The following is a 26,436-nucleotide window of genomic DNA, read 5'->3' on the forward strand; positions in this document are numbered from 1 at the left end:
CCTATTCACTTAGCCACTTAGCCTCGATTCCAGGCTCCCTGCACGATACTTGGGACTGGGAGTACAGTAACACGAGACTGCTATCCACTTGAAAGTCATTGTTAGACAGTGTACTACTACTATACGCTACAGGCAGGTGGAAGGTGATCGTATGGATATGGAGGGATAGCCAGACAATAACTCCCACCCCCTCCGCAGTGCAATTTGCCTGCAGCCGGGTTCTCATTTGACACCAAAACCTTTCATTACCTGCTCAGTTTCCAATCGGCTCTTCCTATGGCTCCTTCCTGGAATTTAATACCATCACACTTAAGCCCCTTTGAAGGCTGATGAGAAAGTGAAAGTGAGAAAGAGAGAGTGAAAGAGAGCGAGAGAGAGAGAGTGAAAGAGAGCAAGAGAGAGCGAGAGCGAGAGCGAGAGAGAGAGTGAAAGAGAGCGAGAGAGAGCGAGAGAGAGATAACGAGAGAGTGAGAGACAGACAGAGAATGCTAAATCCAAATATGGCATGCTCAGCAGACATATTGATTTTGCACCAGGAGGTAAACAGAGAGAAAATGATGGATAGACACATGTGATTATGTAGTATGTAGAGGAGGAATGGGAAGAATGGGAAAATCTCCCATCACCCATGTGCACTATGTATTAGCTGTCTGTCTATGTCTGTCTCTCTGTCTGTCTGTCTCTATCTTCCTCCTTCCCACCATCCCAATCCTACCTCTCTACAAAATCTACCATGTCCTCTCCAGCATAGCTCAACTCGTACTCCTTTCCTTTGTCCCTGTAAGCTTTCATTACTCAGGATGGATGCTGAAGATATCAGCAGATACAATCTAGTACTCCCCCAGCCTTCTCTCTCCTCTCTTCTTCTTCAATTCCCTCACCATCCCCCCTCCATCTCAGCATTTTGTATCAGTGCTTCCTCAGCCTATGGGCAGAGCGAGTGCACTGGTCTGGTGTGTGAGCAGAGGTCACTTCTCTGCTGCTGCTGCTACTGTTAATTGATCTCCAGTGATGGATGCAATGCAGCCCTGGAGCCATGCCTGGCCAGAGCTCTCTCCCTGGCTCTCTCTCTCAGGCGGGAGAGACTGTGGTGTGGACTGGCCTACTGGCTGAAGACCCTGGATGGCCCCAGCGCTCATCATGCAGGCACGACAGACAAAGGCAGGCCTGTTTGTCTGTGGGCGCAGACTCCCTGTCTAGGGACGACCACTTCCCCCCGTTCGATAACGCTAGAAGCAGAGGCATTAGGTCTATGTGAGTGACAGACAGTCCCAGGACAGGGTAGGCCAGAGGGGGGCATTGAGAGACAGACAGGCAGGCATGTTGGCTGTAGTCAATGTCCCGAAAAGGCCACTTTCTCCATTCAAATCCCTGAGGTTCCTCAGGGATACAGCAGGTCCTCAGTTTAAAGTGCAACTATCTGACCATGTAAGCCTGTAGGCCTACATCTTCATACGGTGAATGTACGCAGTTCCCAGGCAATGTGACCAGGTTTCTGTATGATTCTGCCTCACACAGCAAGGACCTTCCACTACATCTTGGTTCCAAAGCAGTTCCCACTCCCTCTGTGGAGGACATCACGGTCGGACATGTTAAAAAGGAAACCCCCCAGCGGTTTGGGGTCAAGGGTAACACATTCTAGACCCGCTATGAGCAAACAACTAGGATCTGGCCTCTTCTGCAGCTGAAGGATTTTTTATTTGACCTTTATTTAACTTGGCAAGTCAGCTAAGAACAAATTCTTATTTACAATGACAGCCTAGGACCAGTGGGTTAACTGCCTTGTTCAGGAGCAGAACGACAGATTTTTACCTTGTCAGCTCAGGGACTCAATCTAGCAACCTTTCGGTTACTGGCCCAAAGCTCTAACCACTAGGCTACCTGTCGCCCCTACACTCTAACCACTAGGCTCCCTGTCGCCCCTACACTCTAACCACTAGGCTACCTGTCGCCCCTACACTCTAACCACTAGGCTCCCTGTCGCCCCTACACTCTAACCACTAGGCTCCCTGTCGCCCCTACACTCTAACCACTAGGCTCCCTGTCGCCCCTACACTCTAACCACTAGGCTCCCTGTCGCCCCTACACTCTAACCACTAGGCTCCCTGTCGCCCCTACACTCTAACCACTAGGCTCCCTGTCGCCCCTACACTCTAACCACTAGGCTCCCTGTCGCCCCTACACTCTAACCACTAGGCTCCCTGTCGCCCCTACACTCTAACCACTAGGCTCCCTGTCGCCCCTACACTCTAACCACTAGGCTACCTGTCGCCCCTACACTCTAACCACTAGGCTACCTGTCGCCCCTACACTCTAACCACTAGGCTACCTGCTGCCCCTGGGACTGGTGTCGGTTGTGAAATAAGAGACATCTCTCCCTCCCTCCCTCCTCCCTCCATCCTTCTCTCCCAACCCCTTTCTTTGTCTTTCCCAGTGGAACTCCGGGTAACAGCTGGGTGACTCTGCCACATCTGGGGAGCAGCTGGGGGGTTGTAGACAGGCACACTGGGAGGCAGGGCTGAGAGGGGCAGGGGAGGGCAGAGAGGGGCAGAGTGTACGAGGTGAAGTGGGAGAGAAAGCATGCGGAGTATCTCGTGTCGAACCAGATGTTCCAAATTGGCCGTGATACCACCATGGTTACGGTGAGTAATGTCCATAAAAAGAGAAAGGAGCATGTCTCGTTTGCAAATTTACAACCAGCAGTCATCCAAAGCCAGCAGACTCTCCCAAACCAAAATATTTTAGCAAGCCTAAAATGGATGGAAACTGGATAAGAGATGTTGTACAGAGATGATGTGTAGCCAGGGTGCATCTCAGATGTAACTTTGTTGCTGTAACCTTTTCTCAGGGTATGAGTCATTGTCTGTGACTTTCTACACAGCTGGAGGGATCACGCGCATCTGCTTTGGATCTCAATTAGCTGTCTCTTCTAAAGCAGTCTCTTCTATTTCTGCGCTCGGTCTGGCTAGAACGGCAGAACGCATTGGTTCTAAAGCACTGTTTTCAAAGGCATAATACTCAAAGACCGAGGCAGATACTAAACAAACGAGATTTACTTTCAGTCAAGTATCTCAGATGAGGCAAAGAAGTTTAAAGTGCGCCATCAAAACAACTTCCGGGTAGCTGCTGGTGTCGTCAGATCTGTGGCCTGAACTGTGCTGTTCCAAATGAAAAAAAAAGATTGAAACCTCAATGAAGATTACTCACGTCTTGAGCTTGATGGCTAAGGTTATAGCTCGAGTTGTTTTCTCGGTAATACCAAACGAGGAACTGTGATAATGTCCTCTGCTCCTCCCAGGTGAGGGACATGACGGAGCAGGGGTCAATCTTCACTTCTGTCTCAGATGTGATTAGAGTGACAGGCTCTGATTGAGAATTTCATCTCAAATGTTTTAACCACCAACCGTGTTCCAAAATTAGACGCTTGACAGAGCAGAGACGTGCTCTGAGACACACACACACACACACACACACACACACACACACACACACACACACACACACACACACACACACACACACACACACACACACACACACACACACACAAACCCTGCCAGGGACCTACTGCTTCTGTTTACCCCAGAAAAAGTCCTTCCCTGCTGGCTGCTACTGTCCCGTCCTCTCTGTTTAGAGTTGCTTGCCTGGATGAGTCAGGATAATTCAACCTGTGAAGCCATCCAATCCAACCCCCACCCCCGTCGAAAACCCCCCAAAAGCACCCAGCCTCACCAACCCTCTCTGTCTCCCTTCTCTCCACTCTTGACGGAGCGAGATGAATAGCGTGCCATGTGCTTGGCAGATTGTGCTTCAGAAAGTCCCGGTAGGCTCCACTTCTCTCCTGTCAGAAGACACAGAGCTCTACCTCAAACTAAGCCCACCATGCAGCACAGAGTCAGACCTGTTCAACCGTGAACCTGTGTATCACACAAGATCACGACCCCAATCATCTCTTGGTGATTGCACTTGTTTGTCACACCGAAGGAATGGCATTCATACACACACTGACCGCATCCAACTTGGCCCTGCTAAGAAACAGCAATTCACTTTCTTGTTATCTGCAGCCAAAATGCCACTGGAGCAGAGGAATCACTGATTACCAAGGGGAAATCGGCAGACGCAAACACACATGCATGATTGCTCTCACGCACCATTCCCTTCGCTCATACACACACAAACACATACGCCTCTTGGAAATACACAGCCATTGAGTGCTCTAATGAAAATGACAATAGGCTGAACGCAATTAACTAGGTAGAAACCCAATCACTCAACTTAGCATATACAGTGGCTTGCGAAAGTATTCACCCCCCCTTGGCATTTTTCCTATTTTGTTGCCTTACAACCTGGAATTAAAATAGATTTTTTGGGGGGGGTTGTATCATTTGATTTACACAACATGCCTACCACTTTGAAGATGCAAAATATGTTTTATTGTGTAAGACAAAAAAACAGAAAACTTGAGTGTGCATAACTATAAGGTCAAAACTTTGTAGAGCCACCTTTTGCAGCAATTACAGCTGCAAGTCTCTTTGGGTAAGTCTCTATAAACTTGGCACATCTAGCCACTGGGATTTTTGCCAATTTTTCAAGGCAAAACTGCTCCAGCTCCTTCAAGTTGGATGGGTTCTGCTGGTGTACAGCAATCTTTATGTCATACCACAGATTCTAAATTGGATTGAGGTCTGGGCTTTTACTAGGCTATTCCAAGACATTTTAATGTTTCCCCTTAAACCACTCGAGTGTTGCTTTAGCAGTATGCTAAGGGTCATTGTCCTGCTGGAAGGTGAACCTCCGTCCCAGTCTCAAATCTCTGGAAGACTGAAACAGGTTTTCCTCAAGAATTTCCCTGTATTTAGCGCCATCCATCATTCCTTCACTTCTGACCAGTTTCCCAGTCCCTGCCGATGAAAAACATCCCCACAGCATGATACTGCCACCACCATGCTTCCCTGTGGAGGTGGTGTTCTCGGGCTGATAAGAGGTGTTGGGTTTGCGCCAGACATAGCGTTTTCCTTGATGCCCAAAAATATCAATTTTAGTCTCATCTGACCAGAGTACCTTCTTCCATATGTTTGGGGAGACTCCCACATGCCTTTTGGCGAACACCAAACATGTTTGCTTATTTTTTTATGGCCACTCTTTCGTAAAGCCCAGCTCTGTGGAGTGTACGGCTTAAAGTGGTCCTATGGACAGATACTCCAATCTCCGCTGTGGAGCTTTGCAGCTCCTTCAGGGTTATCTTTTGTCTCTTTGTCTCTTTAATGCCCTCCTTGCCTGGTCCGTGAATATTGGTGGGTGGCCCTCTCTTGGCAGGTTTATTGTGGTGCCATATTCTTTACATTTTTTAATAATGGATTTAATGGAGCTCCGTGGGATGGTCAAAGTTTCAGATATTTTTTTTTAACCCAACCCTGATCGGTACTTCTCCACAACTTTGTCCTTGACCTGTTTGGAGAGCTCCTTGGTCTTCATAGTGCCGCTTGCTTGGTGGTGTCCCTTGCTTAGTGGTGTTGCAGACTCTGGGGCCTTTCAGAACAGGTGTATATATACTGAGATCATTTGACAGATCACGTGACACTTAGATTGCACACAAGTGGACTTTATTGAACTAATTATATGACTTCTGAAGGTAATTGATTGCACCAGATCTTATTTAGGGGCTTCATAGCAAAGGGGGTGAATACATATGCATACCACTTTTTTGAATTTTTTTAAATAATTTGTTTTGTTTTTCACTTCACCAATGTGTATGCCCATTACATGAAGTCCAAATAAAAATCAATTTAAATTACAGGTTGAAATGCAACAAAATAGGAAAAACGCCAAGGGGGATGAATACTTTTGCATGGCACTGTAGGCACAGAGAAGATCAGAAAGTTCTAATGTACGAATGACTGTGTACAAAAAAGCAGCTGACAGAAATACAAATTGAGGAAGACAAGAGAATCTTCTGGCTCAAAGCTATGCACACGTTGATGTAATCATTTCCAATGACCTGAGGATTTTTCTGTTGGGCTGAGAGAGAACAGGAGACAAATAGCTTTTTTGTCCCTGTTGGCTAATTCCCATTCTCTCTCTCTCTCTCTCTCTCTCTCTCTCTCTCTCTCTCTCTCTCACTCTCTCTCCCTCTCTCTCCCTCTTTCTTCTGTGATTAATTCAGCCACCCAAAATAGACTGCTATAATTAATGCTAGGTTACTAGTGGAGCGTAGTCCCTTTCACACAGACTCAGAGTACAAACATGATAATTGTCACAGAGGCTAACAAGAATAGCACATCCCAAAGTCACTTCCTTTAGTAACCTATATATCACTGGGCTGGACAAAAAAGGCACCTCCCATGTTCTCGACTGGAAGTTACAATGCCAAAACCCTAAACAGTATATTCAAACACTGCCGGTCAGAGTGGTGTGGAAGTTCAGCCCGTTGTTTACCAGTCACACCCTGATTATCACAAAGGGAGCAACGCCCTCCGCTGCCGGCTACCGCTCAACTCGCCGCTGATTGGATGACCTTTGACCACCTCCCATTGTGGGCCCAGCTGGTCTGTCCCTCCGTATGTCCGTCTGGCTAACAAAAGGGTGCCAACTTTAAACGCTGCAATCTAACTAAAAGGAAAGGGAAACGGTTTGGGGAGATGAGGAGTTGCAAGGCAAACAGTTGCTCATTCAACTGTACATGCTCCTCACCCAAATCCTCAACCATTTCTTAGTGGGCTGCATTAAAATGGGCCGATACCAGCCAAGACAATAGGCCTAAGTTTAAAGTCATTGCACTACAGTGCGGCACCCAGGTCAGACCCAGCCCTACCCTGGAGAGTCCTGCCCATGCAGCTTTCTAGCTATACAGGCAGGTGAGCCACACTGTCCCCATTGTTAATGCTCGGCATGTGACACCAAGGAGGGGAAACCATAACACTCAGAGGCCAACAGACTGACATGATCCGCTGTGGTCAAGAATGTAAGGTATGCAATCAAGACACATGTAAAGAATGTTATAATGCACTGTTGTTTATCGATACATGATATGCATACCTATATGTCAACTCAAGCATTTAAACAGCTTTTTTATTTTAAATTATAAATACACATGGTACTCAATAGATCATTCCTGGTGTTGCTTTGCACATAGGATGATGGGGGTATTTCACGCGTGGGTGGCTTGATGTAAAACCTGTCTTGAGTTGTCAACACTTTGGCCACAAGGAGTCCTTGGGAAGATCCCAATTGCATACTCCTCGAGAGGGGAGGAACTCTAGCTTTCTCATCCAATGGGTTTTGAGAAGGAGCCGAGGAGAGATGACTCGAGGACTATGCAATTGAGATCTACCCCTGCTCTCTGTCTCAGGGCGGAGTCACAGATCAATACAGCACATAAGCACCATCTGTCAATGTATTACATTCTGCTGAGTCACATATTTTTGCCTTATGGTGGCAACAAGGCCCCAATGGCAGGGCCTATAAGTATGGCCATGATGGGATGACAAGAAACTTGAATGCCTGCTACAGTATGATGCATCCTCATCATCACCCCCAGCCTCAATCATCATTGGTTTCTAACAAGGGGCTGAGTGTATAGTGTGGGGAACATCTGGGGTCAATGTCCGGACGCTGGTCTGGACACATATCTCAGCCATCCTACCAGAGTATTAGAACCCGCAAGTCATTGTGTCATAGTATTACCATAGTCTTAGGCTTACACACCAGTGAAACCAGTCATATATTCTGCATAATGTTAGTGTCGATCCCTCCATACCGGCCCTGGCTTGTCGTTCTTCACCCATTCCCACATGGCCGGAAGGAAGGTCCACAAAACTGATGTTCTTTATAGCCTTCCATTACAATAGGATACAGTAGCAAAACTACACTTCCTTTCAGCCGCACCTATACTATTCCAGTTGACTGTTCCCTTCGCCATATCAGAGGATGCGGACAGGTAGCCTACATGAGAGTATAAGGTGTTTCATTGCAGGCATGCGTCGTATAAAAATGCGGGGCGCGTTTTTGAAATGTATTACTGTAGAGATGAATAGGCAAAAACTACAGCCGCACAGAACACGATAGAAGGTGGGCATATGGCTCTATTACACTGGACACAGATATTTCATAGTTAACATTTCAATAAAACCCAGATCATGTTTCTACACCACAAGCAGAATACAATGGTATACATCTGACTCAGAATGTAATGATTCGACAATGCAGAGCGGCTTGTAAGGGTTTGAACCATAGGCTACTGCAGACACTGCAAATCATTTAACATATTACATGCATATAAATAGCCTATTTCAAAACTATTGGCTGCAGTTATTTTTCAATAGATATAAATTGTTTCGCATCTTGTTCCTACTAATTGATCCCATTTCTTGGATTTGAAAACGAAGAAGACTTCCGAGACATCCACGCGCGGAGATTAATTCATTATTAACCATTCAAAATCAACTAAAACATCAAGTCCCCATAAATAACGGTATGGGGTATAGGGAATATAGAGTGAACTCACCAATGAGAAGAGTGAATAATTGTGTGAGTCCGTGCCGCCTTTTGTGTAATCCAATCCCAACGAAATATGGAAGAACATGTAATTTCAGAATGTCTTCATGAACATTGGATGGAGCGATGATGCGATGCGGGTAAGTGGTCTTCTTGATGCAAATATTTGTACGAGTCAATCCGCTTATAATAAAATAAAACAAAAAAACAAGACGAGCAGTAAATAACGATTTCGATAAATGTTTTGTAATATTTATGCTTTAGTTGACTGTGCAGTTACTGTCGCACAGATTGGGTTCCTCTCCCAACTCCACTCGCTGGCCCTGCCTTCTGAGCGAGCCTATTGGCACAGACGCCCTGACATGCAAATTTACTCTAGCCATTAAAGTTTTACAAAAACACAACGGACCCATTTTTCAGACACTCTACAGCGCCACCGTGTGTTTTTTTTTATGTATATATTTTTTTACCTTTATTTAACTAGGCAAGTCAGTTAAGAACAAATTCTTATTTACAATGACGGCCTACACCGGCCAAACCCGAATGACGCTGGGCCAAATGTGCGCTGCCCAATGGGACTCCCAATCACGGCCGGTTGTGATACAGCCTGGATTCGAACCATGGTCCTGTAGTGACGCCTCTAGATGGAGTGCCTAAGACCGCTGCACCACTCGGGAGCCCATAATTATTCTAAAAAGTGGCTACACTATTGCCACTTAAGTAACAGCTCTTTTCTTTCAAGTTGGATTGTAGTAAACCTAAATTGGTATTTAAGACTAAAATAAATGGGCTTTAAATGGACAAATGTGTTCTTGTCAGGCAGAAGATGCCATGATGTCCTGCCTTCAAGATTGTGGATGAGAATCTACTGAATGATTGATGTGTGGGATAAAAAGCTTCAGAGATCAATTCTGACTGAAGATCCTAAAAAGTCTCCGGATTTAACTTCTTTAAGAAATAGTTTTCCTCAAATGACTTTGAGGTTTCAGTAGACATCAGCTTTTAGCAAGACACAGTGGAATGTGCTAATAATTTATGTGCCTAATAAAATGTCAATTTTCATGCCGATATAAACTAAAACCATCTGGTCATTATTAGCACTGTTGCAATCCAACTTTCCATTACGGTATACTACATCACTGAGCCTTTCCTTTCCCAGTGTTAGTGCTAGTCATTACATCTTAGTTAATACATGTCTTAAGAAGTGGCAATTAATACGAACACTCATACTCGTTTGGCCCTACATGCGTACTTGTGTAACTTAAAGCTTGTGCCTACAGGACTTCAGTGCAGCACTCCTCTTCTCATAAAGAATAGTTAAGGTTTTCAAACAAATACACTGATGTCTTATACTGTGCTAGGATCTATTATCATAATGTTGTGTATGTCGACCCTGGAAGGTCTACTCTATTTCAGTTCAGAGACATGAACAGTGAATAACTCACAGGTCCTGTGTGGCTCAGTTGGTAGAGCATGGTGTTTGAAACACCTGGGTTGTGGGTTCGATTCCCACGGGGGACCAGTACGGGGAAAAAAAGAAAAATGTGTGAAATGTATGCATTCACTACTGTAAGTTTCTCTGGATAAGAGTGTCTGCTAAATGACTAAAATGTAAAATGAGTGATGAAGCGAGTCCAACAGCTAGGGCTCACAGCAGCAAACCTTCATCTCTGTGTACAGTGCTTCTCCTTGTGAACATAGAGTTTAGTAGCATATACAGTAACACAAGAGCCAGTTAGTTGACGTTCACTTCCCTGCCCAAACTCTTATCATCAGAGTGAAGATGTCAAAAGGTTTTTATGTTACCTACTGAGCAGGCAAATTACCTCATTACTAGCAAGCGCCTGCTAGCACAGGGGTATATTCATTAGTGCAAACCGTTGCAACAAAATGAATGTGTCTTATTGGAGAAATTGAGCTTAGTCCTCCCCATTTGGGTCTGAATTAAACCGTTTAAACAGCAAGCCAGTGGCTAAAGGTCTCCATTTTAGTCAACTGTTTATTGCAAGGATGGAAACCCACAGAATAATCATTTGTCATATGGAGCGGAAGTATAGTCCCAAAGTGCATGTACAGCATATCATGTGAAAATGTCAACGCACATATTTATGCCGAGGCTTTTTACAGTTGGTGTCATCTAGCAGGAATATTTTATTACACTGTTTAAGGACATCTTCTACGGTTTCCATCAAACAGTCCTTTAAAATACATACACACTGCTCTTCTAACATCTCATGGAAATACATTCACAAGATGGCTTAATACTGCAACCCAAATAGGCATTGAAATAAGCCTTGTATATTGAGACTAGTATAGAAGATATTTTCTGCCATTAAATAGTAAATCTCCCAAACATTTTTTTTTGCCAAAAATAGACCTGTTGGAAGATTGCAACAATATTTGAAAGAGTAATATTTGTAGTGTGTACAATTATGTCCAAATAACCTTTCAGTGTCAAAATGCCTTTTAGTACAAACAATGCCATTTTCAGAAACAAATGCCATGTTTGTGGCATTAACATGTAATAATCAATCTGCATTAAAATGACAGTTTGTTGGAAACCATTGGACCAGGGCACATCAAAAACACAAACCAACACTCAAAACATATTACCTTTTCCACCCAACAGAGACACAGCTCAAATCAGTTATATGGCCATCATACCTTTACATTAAACAAATATTATTAACACCAATCTCAAGTGATTGAATCAAACAAATGCCAGAGTTTCTTTCTGTGTTCTTTTATAGAAGCAGACGCTCCGCCTACCGCTCCACCTACCACTACAGCCCACGTCATTGAGTGGTGGAGTGGCATCAAGTCACTGACAGTCAAAGTACTGGGAGTCAGTAGATCACCCATGTAGTACAGTTACCCTCTCTTAAATAAACCTAGTCCACAGCCATGGGAGTTCTGCCCACTAGGGTGCTGTCAGAGGGTGACTACTAGTAATGACCTTTGACCCCATCTAGGCCTGGACTTGGGCAGCCTGCTCCTTCTCCAGCCGCCGCTGTTGGTAGGAGTTGTAGATGTCCAGGAACATATCCTTGCAGGCAATTTTGGCGCCAAGCTTGGAACAGATAAGGAAGGAGCCGGCCATCTTGCGGTGCAGGGAGTAGGTCTCCTCGGGGGGCGGGGTGAGGCGGTGACGCAGCATGACGGGGATCAGACTCTGGATCCGCTGCGTGGTGCTCTGGGTGCCAAAGTCAAAGGGGTCAGAGTTGGCGAAGGCCTCGCCCAGGATCATCACTGCCTCCACGTGGGCTTCCTGGAACGCCTGGGGAGAGGGGGCATTTTCAACACAACAACTCGGTAACACTCTGCATGTATAACGCTTTATTACTTGTTATAAGAATGTATGAACCTTTATGATGGTCTTAAAATGTATAATATTACATGTCCCTCTGTTTTTATTACTGACTCAAAAGTGTAGAAAAGTAAATGGCTATGTACACAACACCGCCCCAGTAGAACGAGAGGAGAAAGGGAACAGAGAGAGAGAAGGGTGATGTCATAAACCACACATAAAAAATGTATACGCGTCATGACACTATGGTTATCACTGCACAAAAATACCCTCTTACCTTGGCCTCAAACCCTGTGAGGAACTTGAGGTCCTTGGATTTCTCCAGCACAGTCTCCCTATCTCCGATGGAGGCTGCGTGCACCACCTGGACACAGACAGACCAACTTGCGTCATCAAAAGGTTACAGAGAACAAAATCAAAGCCATTTGATATGCTGTGCTCCTGGGTCTAAAATATTCATGGGATCTGTCATTCATCAGGTAATTGTTAGGGCACACCATAGCAAAACGTTGTCAAGGTAGTCCATCCCTGCTTCGGTCCATTTTCTTTCATTGGGTGTTAATGCACAGGACTCAGATTAATTTACCTGTACGTAATCATCTGTGAAGGCCTCAGGGTAATCCCGGCACGCACCGAAATCCAACAGAATAATCTGGAGACACACAGCGGGCGGAGGTTTAACAACGAAACATCCCCACCAAAACAACAATCACCATCACATGTTCATGAATGCGGGGAATAAAGTGGTATGTTCTTATGAAAATGTATGATACATTTTATGTACATGTATTCATACATCCATTATAAAAGCTATTTAATACAAAAACATGATTGAAGGTCAGAGTCATGGTACTGATGAATGAGGTTAAGTTCCAAATGGCACCCTATTCCCTACATAAAAATCAGCGCACCCTGTGGGCTCTGGTTAAAAGTAGCGCACTATATAGGGAATAGGGTGCCAGATGAGACAGCTCCAGCATCTCGTCACAGGCTCACTCGCCCTCTCACCTTGTTCTGCTCAGCGTTGTAAAAGAAGTTGGCCCAGTTGGGGTCCGTCTGCATGAAGCGGAACTCAAAGAGCTCTCTCAGACACAGCTGTAGGATGTTGAAGCAGATCTGTAGGGGAGAGGAGATGTGGGACCACAGGGGGCAGTTTATCACTCCTAAACTGAGTCCCAAAATGGCACCAAATAGGGAATAGGGTGACATTTGGGATGCACCCCCTACATAGTGTGAGTGATATCCGTGTCACCACTCGACTTGGGATACTGCCCCCTGCTGGTCAAAATGAGCCATGTGCATAGTGTTGCGTCAGAAATGTGGTTTTAGAGCATCCTTTTAAAGTATTAATAATGCTCTCCATTATCTGTCGTTTTCATTTAATCCCAACGCCACAGGTGCTGAATCGTGAGTGAAACGTTGTCTGTTCACAAAGTAAGAACCCTGGAGTCATTTTAAACCAAATTCCACAATCACTTCTAATAAATATGAATGATTCCTCTACTTCTGGGTGTAGAGACAATGGCGTATGATTTATTGCTTCAGAGTTTGGGAGGGATATGCATATCTTCATATCAATGACAACTGAGCAGAGCACATTATACAGGTGGTCTGCAGAGTCATAGCTTAGCAACCTATCTAACGGTTAAGGCATGGTTTCCCAAATTCTGTCCTCGGGACCCCACGGGGTGCAACATTTTGGTTTTTGCCCTAGCACTGCACAGCTGATTCAAATAATCAACTAATCATCAAGCTTTGATCATTTGAATCAGCTGTGTAGTATTTAGAGGTCGACCGATTAATTGGCATGGCCGATTTCAAGTTTTCATAACAAATCGGGAATCGGCATTTTTGGACGCCGATTATGGCCGATTACATTGCACTCCACGAGGAGACTGCGTGGCAGGCTGACCACCTGTTACGCGAGTGCATCAAGGAGCCATGGTAAGTTGCTAGCTAGCATTAAACTTATAAAAAAAAATATCAATCTTCACATAATCAGAAGTTAACTACACATGGTTGATGATATTTCTAGTTTAACTAGCTTGTCCTGCGTTGCATATAATCAATACGGTGCCTGATAAATTATCATTGAATCACAACCTACTTCGCCAAACGGGTGATGATTTAACAAGCACATTCGCAAAAAAAGCACTGTCATTGCACCAATGTGTACCTACCCATAAACATCAATGCCTTTCTTAAAATCAATACACAAGTATATATTTTTAAACTTGCATATTTAGTTAATATTGCCTGCTAAGATGAATTTCTTTTAACTAGAGAAATTGTGTCACTTCTCTTGCGTTCTGTGCAAGCAGAGTCTGGGGTATATGCAGCAGTTTGGGCCGCCTGGCTCGTTGCGAACTATGTGAAGACCATTTCTTCCTAACAAAGACCATAATTAATTAGCCAGAATTGTACATAATTATGACATAACATTGAAGGTTGTGCAATGTAACAGCAATATTTAGACTTCGGGTTGCCGCCCGTTCGATAAAATACAGAACGGTTCCGTATTTCACTGAAAGAATAAACATTTTGTTTTCGAAATGATAGTTTCCGGATTTGACCATATTAATGAGGCTCATATTTCTGTGTGTTTATTATATTATAGTTAAGTCTATGATTTGATAGAGCAGTCTGACTGAGCGGTGGTAGGCAGCAGCAGGCTCGTAAGCATTCATTCAAACAGCACTTTCCTGCGTTTGCCAGCAGCTCTTCGCTGATTCAAGCATTGCGCTGTTTATGACTTCAAGCCTATCAACTCCCAAGATTAGGCTGGAAATACTATAATGCCTATAAGAACATCCAATAGTCAAAGGTATATGAAATACAAATGGTATAGAGAGAAATAGTCCTATAATTCCTATAATAACTACAACCTAAAACTTCTTAACTGGGAATATTGAAGACTCATGTTAAAAGGAACCACCAGCTTTCATATGTTCTCATGTTCTGAGCAAGGAACTTAAACGTTAGCTTTTTTACATGGCACATTTTGCACTTCTCCAACACTGTGTTTTTGCATTATTTAAACCAAATTGAACATGTTTCATTATTTATTTGAGACTAAATAGATTTTATTAATGTATTATATTAAGTTAATAAAAGTGTTCATTCAGTATTGTTGTAATTGTCATTATTACAAATAATATATATATAAAAATGTATATATTTTTTATTTATTTGTAAAATTGGCCGATTAATCGGTATCGGCCTTTTTTGGTCCGCCAATAATCGGTATCGGCGTTGAAAAATCATAACCAGTCGACCTCTAGTAGTGTTAGGGCAAAAAACTCCAAACGTGCACCCCTTGGGGTCCGAAGGGCCGAGTTTGGGAAACTCTGGGTTAAGGGCAGTCAGAGCTACAAAAAAAGGTCTCCAGTCAGTCAACCAGTCACTGAGTTAGACTAAGGTTAGGCAATGATGTGGCCACAACTTCACCCCACAGCGCTACCAGGAAAATGGCCATTCACCACATTCACCCAATGTTTATTCTCCTGGGTGGAGGTCAACTCTAACCTGATTCCTTGTCTCCTGATCCAGATCCACACAGCTGTCCAGCGGTAACCCTGACACCAGCTCCATGGCCAGAACCCTCCTTCCTGAGAGCTCGTCCACCACAAATGGAACGTGGAAAAATGGGTCATCCGCCAGAAGTGACCTGAGGCAGACAGAAATCATTAATCTGCTCAACAGGACTGAGCTGGTACATTGCTATGCATCAATACACAACAGGCCCACAAATTGTACTACCATCAGATTCAGTGCATTAGAGAGCGTATCATCCTGACAGGAACTGAAATAAATAAAGATAGAAATCACATGAGGGCCAGCTTCCCCAATACTGTGGAAAGTGGTATTTAATTTATACTCACTGTATAGTAACATTTGGATATACTAAGAGGACTACTACAGGCTATTCAAGTTAATTATGCTTCTGAAGAGACATCATGCTTTATGACAGACTCAGTGGTGTAGGGCTTACTTAAAATGCTTGGCACTCTCCGCCTCTCTCTTGTAGTCGCACTCCCACGCAAGCTCTCTTTGAAGGACTTCTAGACTACTGTCTGCAAACAAGCCTGTGAGAAAATAAATGTCAATGTAAGTTAGGCAGCCTCCTGAGGGCATTTTCCCAAATACTAGGACATCTTTCTCACTACAAAGCATTCAAGTAGATTATTTTAGTAATGAAAAGTGCTATATAAGTTGAATAAATTACTATTAGTTTGGATTTCTGAACCCTTACCGTCGGGTAGAACAATACTCATCTTCAGAACAGACATCAGGTTGTTGATGTCACTGTGGATGCTCTCAGCTACTCCTGGGTACTGCAATGAAGAGAGAGAACAGACATCCAGAATTACATGAGAAAAGAACAAAGACTGTCTGAGAATATCAAGAATCTAATTTTAGAACTCCCATGACAAAACACTGCGAAAATCTCCTTACCAGAACAATAACCTTTTTTTTTTTTTTTTTTTTTTTACAAGTAACTGTTAAAAAAAGGCAACCAACCCTTAACTAGGGGTCAGAAGTTTAGGTAGATCTTTTTATTTTTATTTTTTCAGACAAAGATAAATAATCTACATTTTACAATGACAAATAAAACCTCTATTCATGGGTCATTGACTGATACCATTAGTATTGCTACTATACTACTGAACCTGGAATTGGAGCCTGGTTCTCTTTGGATGCCAAAGGATATGTATGGCATCCCTCACCTGGATCTTCATGGCGACCTCCCTGCCGTCCTGCAGCATCCCGTGATGCACCTGGCCAATGGAGGCGGCGGCGAAGGGCTTGTCCACAAACGACGACAGCTTCTCCCTCCAGCCCGCACCTAGCTCCTCCTCCAGAACTTTCTGCAGTCACATACACAGCAGAGCGGACAGTCTTGAAATCCAATTTGATTCCAAAATGACTTGCTAACAGTCGTAGCAGTGGAATGCCCAATATTACTATACAATGTCTGAAGTTCAAGAAGACTCCCGATAGGCGCAGCAATCTAAGGCACTGCACCTCTAGATGCGTCACTACAGACACCCTGGTTCGAATTCAGGCTGCATCATAACCGGACGTGATTGGGAGTCCCATAGTGTAGCGCACAATTGGCCCAGCATCGTCCGGGTTTGGCCGGTGTAGGACGTCATTGTAAATAAGAATTTGTTCTTATCGGACTAGCCTATTTTTTTTTACCCTCTTTTCTCCCCAATTTCGTAGTATCCAATTGTTAGTAGTTACAGTCTTGTCTCATTGCTGCAACTCCCGTACGGACTCAGGAGAGGCGAAGGTCGAGAGCCATGCGTCCTCCGATACACAACCCAACCAAGCCACACTGCTTCTTAACACAGCGCGCATCCAACCCGGAAGCCAGCCGCACCAATGTGTCGGAGGAAACACTGTACACCTAGCGACCTGGTCAGCGTGCACTGCGCCCAGCCCGCCACAGGAGTCGCTAGTGTGCGATGAGACAAGGATATCCCTGCCGGCCAAACCCGGACTACGCTAGGCCAATTGTGCGCCGCCCCATGGGCCTCCCGGTCGCAGCCGGCTGCGACAGAGCATGGGCTCGAACCCAGAGTCTCTTTAGACCACTGCGCCACCCGGGAGGCCTGACTAGCCTAGTTAAATGAAGGTTAAATACATGTATTTATTTTTACAATAATTTCAGTGTATGCATGACTCACATTCATCTGCCAGGCGGGCATGAAGTCCGCGCTCTGTCGGACCCGCTCAAAGATCTTCTGTAGCTGGGGGTTTATGAAGGAGTTATCTACAGGGAAGAACACAACACGTGTTAAATTTACCTAGTATGCATAATGTGTTGAATTGGTAATACTTTACATAGGATGTAATATAGCATCTATAATGCCTTTATAGATACAGCATAACCATCCAACAAGTATTCCAATTGAATTCATCAAAGATAAATGTGATGGGTGACAGAAGGAAGGGTAGACCACTATACCTTGTATACTGAGCATCTGTCCTATTTTGAGGGCTGCCCCTCTGACTTTGCACAAGGTGTCCACTATCCTCTCAGCATTGGCCTCGGACAGGAGAGGAGAGTCCAACAGGGCACCCTCTGAGAGAGACATGGTCGAGTTTATTACGGAATCAGAATGAAGGAGAGAAGCAAGCATAGAGTAAAACAAACTAAGGTCTGAATTCATGAGCAAGACCGGAGTAACTACACTCGTACATGAGAAATACTGTATATCATAACATTCAATGGTGAACCAAGCTATATTGAGAGGAACTTCAAAATCAGTCCAGATTCAACACAATGCCAGCCTGCCAGCCAATCAAACAACCTCCAGTGACTATCTATCATCTTCATCTCAGGGTCTGTTTCAGAGATGCATGGAGGAACCTACAGTTGAAGTTGGAAGTTTACATACACTTAGGTTGGAGTCATTAAAACTTGTTTTTCAACCACTCCACAAATGTCTTGTTAACAAACTATAGTTTTGGCAATTCAGTTAGGACATCTACCTTGTGCATGACACAAGTCATTTTCCAACAATTGTTTACAGAGATTATTTCACTGTATCACAATTCCAGTGCATCAGAAGTTTACATTTACATGTGTCTTTATTAAACAGCTTGGAAAATTCCAGAAAATGATGTTATGGCTTTAGAAGCTTCCGATAGGCTAATTGACACCATTTGAGTCAATTGGAAGTGTACCTGTGGATGCATTTCAAGGACTACCTTCAAACTCAGTGCCTCTTTGCTTGACGTCATGGGAAAATCAAAATAAATTAGCCAAGACCTCAGAAAAAACATTGTAGACCTCCACAAGTCTGGTTCCTCCTAGGGAGCAATTTCCAAACGCCTGAAGGTACCACGTTCATCTGTACAAACAATAGTACACAAGTATAAACACCATGGGACCACGCAGCCGTTATACCGCTCAGGACGGAGATGCATTCTGTCTCCTAGAGATGAATGTACTTTGGTGCGAAAAGTGCAAATCAATCCCAGAACAACAGCAAAGGACCTTGTGAAGATGATGGAGGAAACATGTACAAAAGTATCTATATCCACAGTAAAACGAGTCCTATATCGACATAACCTGAAAGGCCACTCAGCAAGGAAGAAGCCACTGCTCCAAAACCGCCATAAAAAAGCCAGACTACGGTTTGCAACTGCACATGGGGACAAAGATAGTACTTTTTGGAAAAATGTCCTCTGGTCTGATGAAACAAAAATTGAACTGTTTGGCCATAATGACCATCATTATGTTTGGAGGAAAAAGGGGGAGGATTGCAAGCCGAAGAACACCATCCCAACCGTGAAGCACGGGGGTGGCAGCATCATGTTGTGGGGGTGCTTTGCTGCAGGAGGGACTGGTGCACTTCACAAAATAGATGGCATCATGAGGGGGGGGAATTATGTGGATATATTGAAGCAACATCTCAAGACATCAGTCAGGAAGTTAAAGCTTGGTCGCAAATGGGTCTTCCAAATGGACAATGACCCCAAGCATACTTCCAAAGTTGTGGCAAAATGGCTTAAGGACAACAAAGTCAAGGTATTGGAGTGGCCATCACAAAGCCCTGACCTCAATCCTATAGAAAATTTGTGGGCAGAACTGAAAAAGCGAGTGTGAGCAAGGAGGCCTACAAACCTGACTCAGTTGCACCAGGAGGAATGGGCCAAAATTCTCCCAACTTATTGTGGGAAACTTGTGGAAGGCTACCTGAAACGTTTGACCCAATTTAAACAATTTAAAGGCAACCCTACCAAATACGAATTGAGTGTATGTAAACTTCTGACCCACTGGGAATGTGATGAAAGAAATAAAAGCTGAAATAAATAATTCTCTCTACTATTATTCTGACATTTCACATTCTTAAAATAAAGTGATGATCCTAACTGACCTAAGACGGGGAATTTGTACTAGGATTAAATGTCAGGAATTGTGAAAAACTGAGTTTAAATGAATTTGGCTAAGGTGTATGTAAACTTCCGACTTCAACTGTACCTGCACGCTTTGCTCCCATAGACTGCTTCGCCACCTCCGCAATGGCACCTAGTCCCAGCCCGACTGCCAGACCTGCCAACGAGACAGACATAAGGAACTATTGTAAGTGTTACAACCACTACATTGTTTCACTTGAGACGCACACCGATCTCTCCTTTGTCTGGCCATCATACACATGTGCCATTTAAGTCTCAAGGTCATAGGGACTGGGCTGTAATGACTATAATGGTTGATTTAATAATGTACTAGAAATATTGATTGATTGAGTAATATAGCTGCATGCTGGCTGGGTCATGTTTCTTTAGGCATCTGTTGTATGGCATTCTATCAATAGAATCCTATAGGTGTACCTAATAAAACTGCAATATCTTGGGTTGATTTCCATTCATTGCAGTGAAACTCTTACCCCCGAAGTTGACCAGCCTGCTGATTCTTGTGGCAGGGACCTTCCTCTCTCTTGCACGATCACTAAGCTGTAAAAATGAGACTTCCATTAAAACAATATCTAACACCAAACATAATCAAATTAGCTAATTTGAGCTACAACATTAAATTATTTTAGGCTAAAAGACCCCAGTCTCGTGCCAAAGGATAACACTGCACAGTAAGAGATGTTACATAACATAAGGGCCTGAGAGACTACATGCCACCATGTTTCAGCTATAGCACATACCTGGAGTAATACAGTACCACGTCGGTAGGCCTATATAAAAATTGGTTCATCCCAGAGGATATATTTATATTTACAATATTCATGAGAAGCACAGTACAGTAGGCCTATGTATAAAGACCGCCATTGCATACTTCTTTAGAAAATGGGGAAATGATTTCCTAATATAGCAAAGACCAACTTAACCCCCAATGTCTCCATCATGATTTACAACTACAAAGCCAGCCCAAAACCCAGTCAGTGGAACAGCCCAGACAATCAGGAGGTAAGCCTACGTCACTGACCTTCTGCTTAACAATAGGCCTGGAGAGTGCCTGCTTGGACTCCCTGGCCTTCTTGATGTCCTCTGGGGTGAGTCTGGCCACTACCGAGTCATGGACAAACCTGGTGTGGCGTTGCGTCGAGGCGATGTGCAGGAACCGGGCACTTTGGCCAGGCAAGCCTGCTCCCCCTGGACCCCGGACTGGGCTGAGAGGAACTCCACTGGGCATCTCTGTGGCCCCTGGGCCTGGGGGGAATTCAGAGCCTACCGCCCATTTAGCAGCCTCATCCGGATCCATTTCCTCCCATCCCTCAGCATCAGGGAACACATCATTCTTGATAGACTGTTGCTGAATATGGAAAACGTCACATTCAGTGCCTCATTCAATGTCACTGCAGGCAATAGACACCATGGTGCACGCAATTATATTTGGCAGAGTACTAGAACACTTTATGCAGCCTAAAAGCTGAAAAGGGCATTGAATTGTGATAATGTCTCCAATGTACATCTATTTATTTGATGTGTGTAGAAAGGCCCCCCTTCTCTCCCGTGTGACCATACCATGGCAGAACCACCCATGACTGTGCCCATGGCGCCCTCGACCACTTCCTGGGCAGCTTTGACCCCAGTGCCCAGCGTGGAGTTACAGGCCATTAGCCTCAGCATCTCCTCCTGGGTGTTGGCAAACGCTTGGCCAACCTTCCCTGCTCCCCGCAGCACCTGAAACACCTCAGCTAGCATCTCTGCAAAGGACACACAACACACTTTAAACAATCTAGCTACCTATACATTTAGTCTAAGCTTGGCTTATCATTGAAGAAGATTCAGTATGCATGACATGTAATGCACACACGTGTGACTTCGACCTGCACTCCTCACAGGCTATATAAGTAACTTATATCGTTTAATTACCAAGTGAAGATAGTGGTGCAGTTACGACACAATCGAATTTGGGTAACGTTGAATGAATAGATTTAACCCAAGCACGTTGTTCACACTAGCTACTAAGTTAGTTAGCTAGGCTTCACACCCCAACATCAGAGCTAATGAATCACTTAGTTAACTTTAGCTAGATAGTTTAAAATATACCGAGGAATTGTCAGTCACTTACTATTGATGAAGGGATGATTTCTATAGAATTTGGAGTAGCTGACGACTGTCCTCTTGCCCGTGAAGTCAATGGACGCTGTTTTGCAACAACTTTCAGACCCGGAAATAGAGGTTTGACTAAATTGACAGACGTGCCTGTGGTCCAACTGTGCCGGGCAAAATAGGAGAAGGTGGGCGTAATATCCCTAGACCAATCCTACGCCACGTTTCAATGATTTAATGTATGATTGACGGAGGAAAGTCCGTCCACTGAACAAATCAGAGAAGTGAAAGGTGTGGCTACGGTAACCGAATGGCCAATAACATATTAATGGGCGTATCATGAGGGAGCATGCACGTGTTTGGAATGTAGTTACAAAATCTTGAGGATGGTGCTGATGCTCAGTGGCGTGTATTTATGGATGCCAAGGAAAGCCAGGCTTCCCCCAAAAATTGACCAAGGAAAAAATATATACAATCATTTATCTTTCGTCTCATAATTGTCATTCAATTTGCAAGAGGTGAAATGTATCTCACCGGAGAAAGCGCCCAACCGAGAGAAACAGTGCCCCTCTTGTCTCTTTATGCGTAGCCCATCTATCTGATGCTATGTTGCAGCAGCCAGCCAGCGCCAGCCGTCTGGTCAAAATGAGTATGATTTTGTTGGCGCCCGTGGCATTGAATGAATGCAAGGGAAGCTAGCGACCCAGTGTTGCCAACTCCTCAGTAAGGAAAGTAGATATTGGCTGCCCTAAAAGTCGCTAAATGACGTCTTCGCCTGTTTGCATAATTGGCCATGTGCATAATAACGTCGTGGGAGAGACAAAACGTGAGTAAAAAACACCCTAAATATGTTTAGAAATACAAATGAGCAAGCTGCAGAGAGTGGCACACACAGCGAATAAAAACCAGATATTTGAGGCCATACTCCTCCTTCGGCACTTTATGGACCCCATTGTTAATCCCCGTCATAACAGAGGCATTGTCAGTCCCTATCCCCAGGAGTTTCTCTTTTTTTTAAGACAACACTTCTCGAGGAAAGCCACAATAGCACGGGCTATAGATTTGGCATCTCCTCCCTCCAACTCAACAAGCCCCAGAAATGTTGATACAATTGTCTGCTTGGTGCCACTAAAGTACTGTAACGACCCGGTATTGTGTTCTGTGTTTGTGGGTGTGTTATGGTTCTCATGGCTACTAGCAGGGGTTAAATATGTCAGGACAGAGGGAAAGGCTGGGGGGGGGGTATGATGGGTAATCCCGCGGGATTTGGAAATGATAAATAGGGATTACTGTCTCATCTTTCTTTCTTTTCTGTTCGGGGCCTTGATCTGTTCCTATGGGAGTAAACATTAATTAGACTTGGTATAGTTGTGTACATTCGGCATTTAGCGGCGTGGGCTGTGGCCTGAACAATAGCCCAGTTTAGGAATAAACCTGTGTTCTGACCTGCACACCTAGAGTCCGTCTCTTTTTCCTTTATGACCCAGCCGGGTCATTACATTGGTGTCAGAAGTGCTTTCGAACTACGGGACCAAGACTAGGCGAGTTAGCTGTTTAGTATAGGCTGGGTTAGCTTTAGCGTGACTCGCATCTACGGTCATGATGCTTGGGGCGAGGCGGAAAATTAAGGAAGAGTCGGACAATGTGTCCGTTGTGGGCTCGGGGTACCCGGTCGGGAGGGTCGGGCGGCGACTGCCGTGGAAGAACTGGAGGGCCACATGGCGGGAGTTAAATTGTCAGTCAGCAAGATGGCAGAACTGGCGGGTTTTCCTTCACGCCGCTCGAGAGCAGACGTCACGGCGACGGGGATATCGACGTCACCAGGTGCGGAAATGGCGGGGCCTGCTTATGTAAACAGAGATGGCAGCGGCCTATTGCCATTAGCCACGGTAGCGGCTAAACTGCCAAAGTTCAATGGACAAGGTAAATGGGAAGTTTTTTTCACTCAATTCGAGTTGTTGGCTAGAGCCGGGAGGTGGTCTGACGAGACGAAAGCGTTACAGCTTGCCCTGAGCCTGACAGAGGAGGCGTCGGAATGCCTGTTAACGCTAGCCCCGGACGAGAGGGGCGACTACGGTGCGCTAGTGGAGGCATTGGGGGTCGTTTCGGCAGCGACGCGCAGCCCAACATGCTGCGGATTGAACTGAGTAACAAAAAGAGACTTCAGGGGGAATCATTAAAGGCGTTGGCAAGTGGTATTCTGAGCCTGACCAGGCGGGCTTATGCAACTATGCCGATTGGGGTGCAAGACGAGCTGGCACGGGACAGTTTTATTAGAGCGCTCTCTTCAAACGAACTGGGTAAGCATGTTCAGATGGCGGACCCACCATCTCTGCGGGCTGCAGTGGAGATAGCTAGGAAGAGGGAGCTGATCTGGGGTGAGGGAGTGGGAGTGGAAGTCGCCAGTCAACCAGAGGTGAGAGCAGTGGTGGCTATGGTGCCAGGGGTCACGAAACCAGAGTGGGTCGACGAGTTGGGCGGGCTAGTCAAGACTGCTTCGCTTGTCATGGAGAGGGGCTCCAGGCAGCGTCGCAGTGTCAGCTCAACTCCTATTGTCTGCTGGGGTTGTGGCCAGGCTCAGCGGGAGTGTGGCAGATTCCTCCGTCACCAGGGAAACGACGGCGGGTTCTCGCGCAGGGGGCAGCGCGGACCCACCCCCCCCGGCCCCAAACCCACTGTAAGCAAAAGAGGTACCCAGCAGCGCAGACAAGAGGGTGGGGACCTGCTCCCCCAGGGTGTAGCTGCCGCCGTGTTTCCTAGTCCGGTAGTTGTGGTGGGACGTACCACCGTTGGGGACTTCTGCAATGTCATCGTCAAGGTAGAGGGGGTGGAATGTTTGGCCCTGGTCGACACGGGCTCTACAGTAACCCTGGTGAGACCAGACATACTACCTGTTGGGGTGCGGGTGGAGCCGACCCTTGTCCAGCTACGGACTGTCACGGGGGAGCTAGCCCCCATGTTAGGGAAGTGTCAGCTATCTGTGACTGTGGGGGGGAGAACTGTGGGGTGTCTGGCGTGGGTAGCAGCGGTGCAGGACCCCTGTATACTGGGAATGGACTTTTTGAAAAACTGTGGGGCTCTGTTGGACTTAGCGTCGGGCACTTTGAGGCTGTCGGGGGGGCCCACAGTGGGAATGTCGCCTTCGGGAGAGCCAGCTGGGGGCAGGGCTGTCCCTCCGTCTTCCTCCAAGCTTGCAGAAACTCCACCGGTCATCCCGGCTGCTCCCTTGGTCGTTGTGCCATTCCAGCAGCTGTCTCCGGCGGCGACGGCCTTCACTCCCCATCATGGTGCAAGCACAGGCAGCTCAGTAGCCCAAAACACACTGGCTCCTTCACCCCATCAGCCCGACGGGGGGAAGGAGGAAGCTATCGACGCCGTCGAGGCTGTGTGGCTGAAGAACTGTCAGGGTCTGGATGACAGACAACAGAGACAGTTAAAGCAGCTGCTGTTGGACTTTAAAGATAGCTTCGCTTGGGGGGAAGATGAGGTAGGACAAACGCACCTAGTTCAGCACGAAATAGACACTGGGGACGCCCGACCCATTAAAATTCGGCCCCGTCGTATTCCCCTTGCCAGGAGGGAAGCAGCAGACACAGCTATTGTTGACATGTTGCGGGCTGGTTTCATTGAGCCATCAGATAGCCCATGGTCCGCGCCGGTCGTCATGGTGCCTAAGAAAGGGGGTAAACTTAGGTTTTGTGTTGACTACAGGGGCCTAAATTCTGTCACCACTAAAGACTCTTATCCCCTACCGAGGATTGATGAGTCGCTAGACCACGTGAGAGGGTCCTCGTGGTTCTCCTCCCTTGATCTGCGCAGTGGCTACTGGCAGGTGCCCCTCTCGCCAGGGGCACGTGAAAAAACGGCCTTCTCCACAGATAGGGGCCATTGGCAGTTCAAGGTGCTGTGCTTCGGGCTCTGTAATGCTCCTGCCACCTTTGAGAGGCTCATGGACAGAGTGCTGGCGGGGGTTCTGAGAGACGAGTGTGTTGTGTACCTAGACGACATATTGGTGCACGGCACATCGTTTGAGGGGGCACTGGGGGCACTTAGGCGAGTGTTAGAGAGGATCTCGGGGCGGGGCTAAAATTACATCCGGGAAAGTGCCATTTCATGCAAAGGGAGGTGGCGTTCCTGGGGCATCAGCTGGGTGGTGAGGGCATCAGCACGATGCCAGACAAAGTAGAGGCTGTGAGGGGGTGGCCAGTTCCAGGGGGGAAAAAAGAGGTTAAGAGCTTCCTGGGGCTGGCATCCTACTATCGTAGGTTTGTGAAGGGGTTTGCGGGGGTAGCGGCTCCGTTGAACCACCTTCTCAAGGAGGACACTGTTTTTCAGTGGACCGAAGAGCACCAGCGGGCGTTTGAGGCTCTCAAACGTGCCCTGATGGAGGCCCCTGTCCTGGCCTCACCAGACCCGAACCGTCCGTTCATCCTGGACACCGACGCAAGCAATGAGGGTTTGGGGGCTGTGCTGGCTCAGCGTGGTCCTGATGGGGTGCGCCAAAAGCGCCACTACGACTCGCGCGCTAGGGGGAGGCACTTTGGAGCGGGAGAATGTGTGTGGCTTCACAACCCCACGCGCAAGAAGGGGCGGTGCCCAAAGCTGGACAGTGCATG

General features: G+C 45.9%; 4 protein-coding genes across 4 annotated transcripts in view; 2 read left to right on the forward strand and 2 right to left on the reverse strand.

Annotated features, from left to right (window-relative positions):
- The window catches only part of LOC106612624 (numb-like protein), a 76,014-nt gene extending 67,187 nt beyond the window's left edge, over nt 1-8,827 (reverse strand). Inside the window, exon 1 of the mRNA XM_014213963.2 lies at nt 8,504-8,827. The gene's annotated coding sequence lies outside the window, so the exon portion shown is untranslated. The remainder of the gene's footprint in view (nt 1-8,503) is intronic.
- Nucleotides 8,828-10,474: 1,647 nt separating this feature from the next.
- Nucleotides 10,475-22,112, reverse strand: LOC106612623 (atypical kinase COQ8B, mitochondrial). The gene is made up of 15 exons (XM_014213960.2): nt 21,840-22,112; nt 21,290-21,471; nt 20,751-21,077; nt 20,203-20,269; nt 19,797-19,868; nt 17,775-17,891; nt 17,494-17,579; nt 16,528-16,668; nt 16,053-16,134; nt 15,792-15,885; nt 15,326-15,467; nt 12,809-12,916; nt 12,387-12,452; nt 12,078-12,164; nt 10,475-11,770 (listed from the first exon to the last, which is right to left on the reverse strand). Exons 2-15 carry the CDS (start codon nt 21,467-21,469, stop codon nt 11,462-11,464), a joined length of 1,878 nt encoding a protein of 625 aa, XP_014069435.1. The 5' UTR covers nt 21,470-21,471; nt 21,840-22,112; the 3' UTR covers nt 10,475-11,461.
- Nucleotides 22,113-22,491: 379 nt separating this feature from the next.
- LOC106612622 (F-box only protein 46) overlaps nt 22,492-26,436 on the forward strand; it is a 29,597-nt gene continuing 25,652 nt past the window's right edge. The window contains exon 1 of the mRNA XM_014213959.2: nt 22,492-22,646. The gene's annotated coding sequence lies outside the window, so the exon portion shown is untranslated. The remainder of the gene's footprint in view (nt 22,647-26,436) is intronic.
- Nucleotides 23,856-25,907, forward strand: LOC123724089 (uncharacterized). The gene has a single exon (XM_045687009.1). The coding sequence runs from the start codon at nt 23,856-23,858 to the stop codon at nt 25,905-25,907; it is 2,052 nt and encodes a 683-aa protein (XP_045542965.1).

Source organism: Salmo salar, chromosome ssa09 (assembly GCF_905237065.1).
Source record: "Salmo salar chromosome ssa09, Ssal_v3.1, whole genome shotgun sequence".
Taxonomy (NCBI): domain Eukaryota; kingdom Metazoa; phylum Chordata; class Actinopteri; order Salmoniformes; family Salmonidae; genus Salmo; species Salmo salar.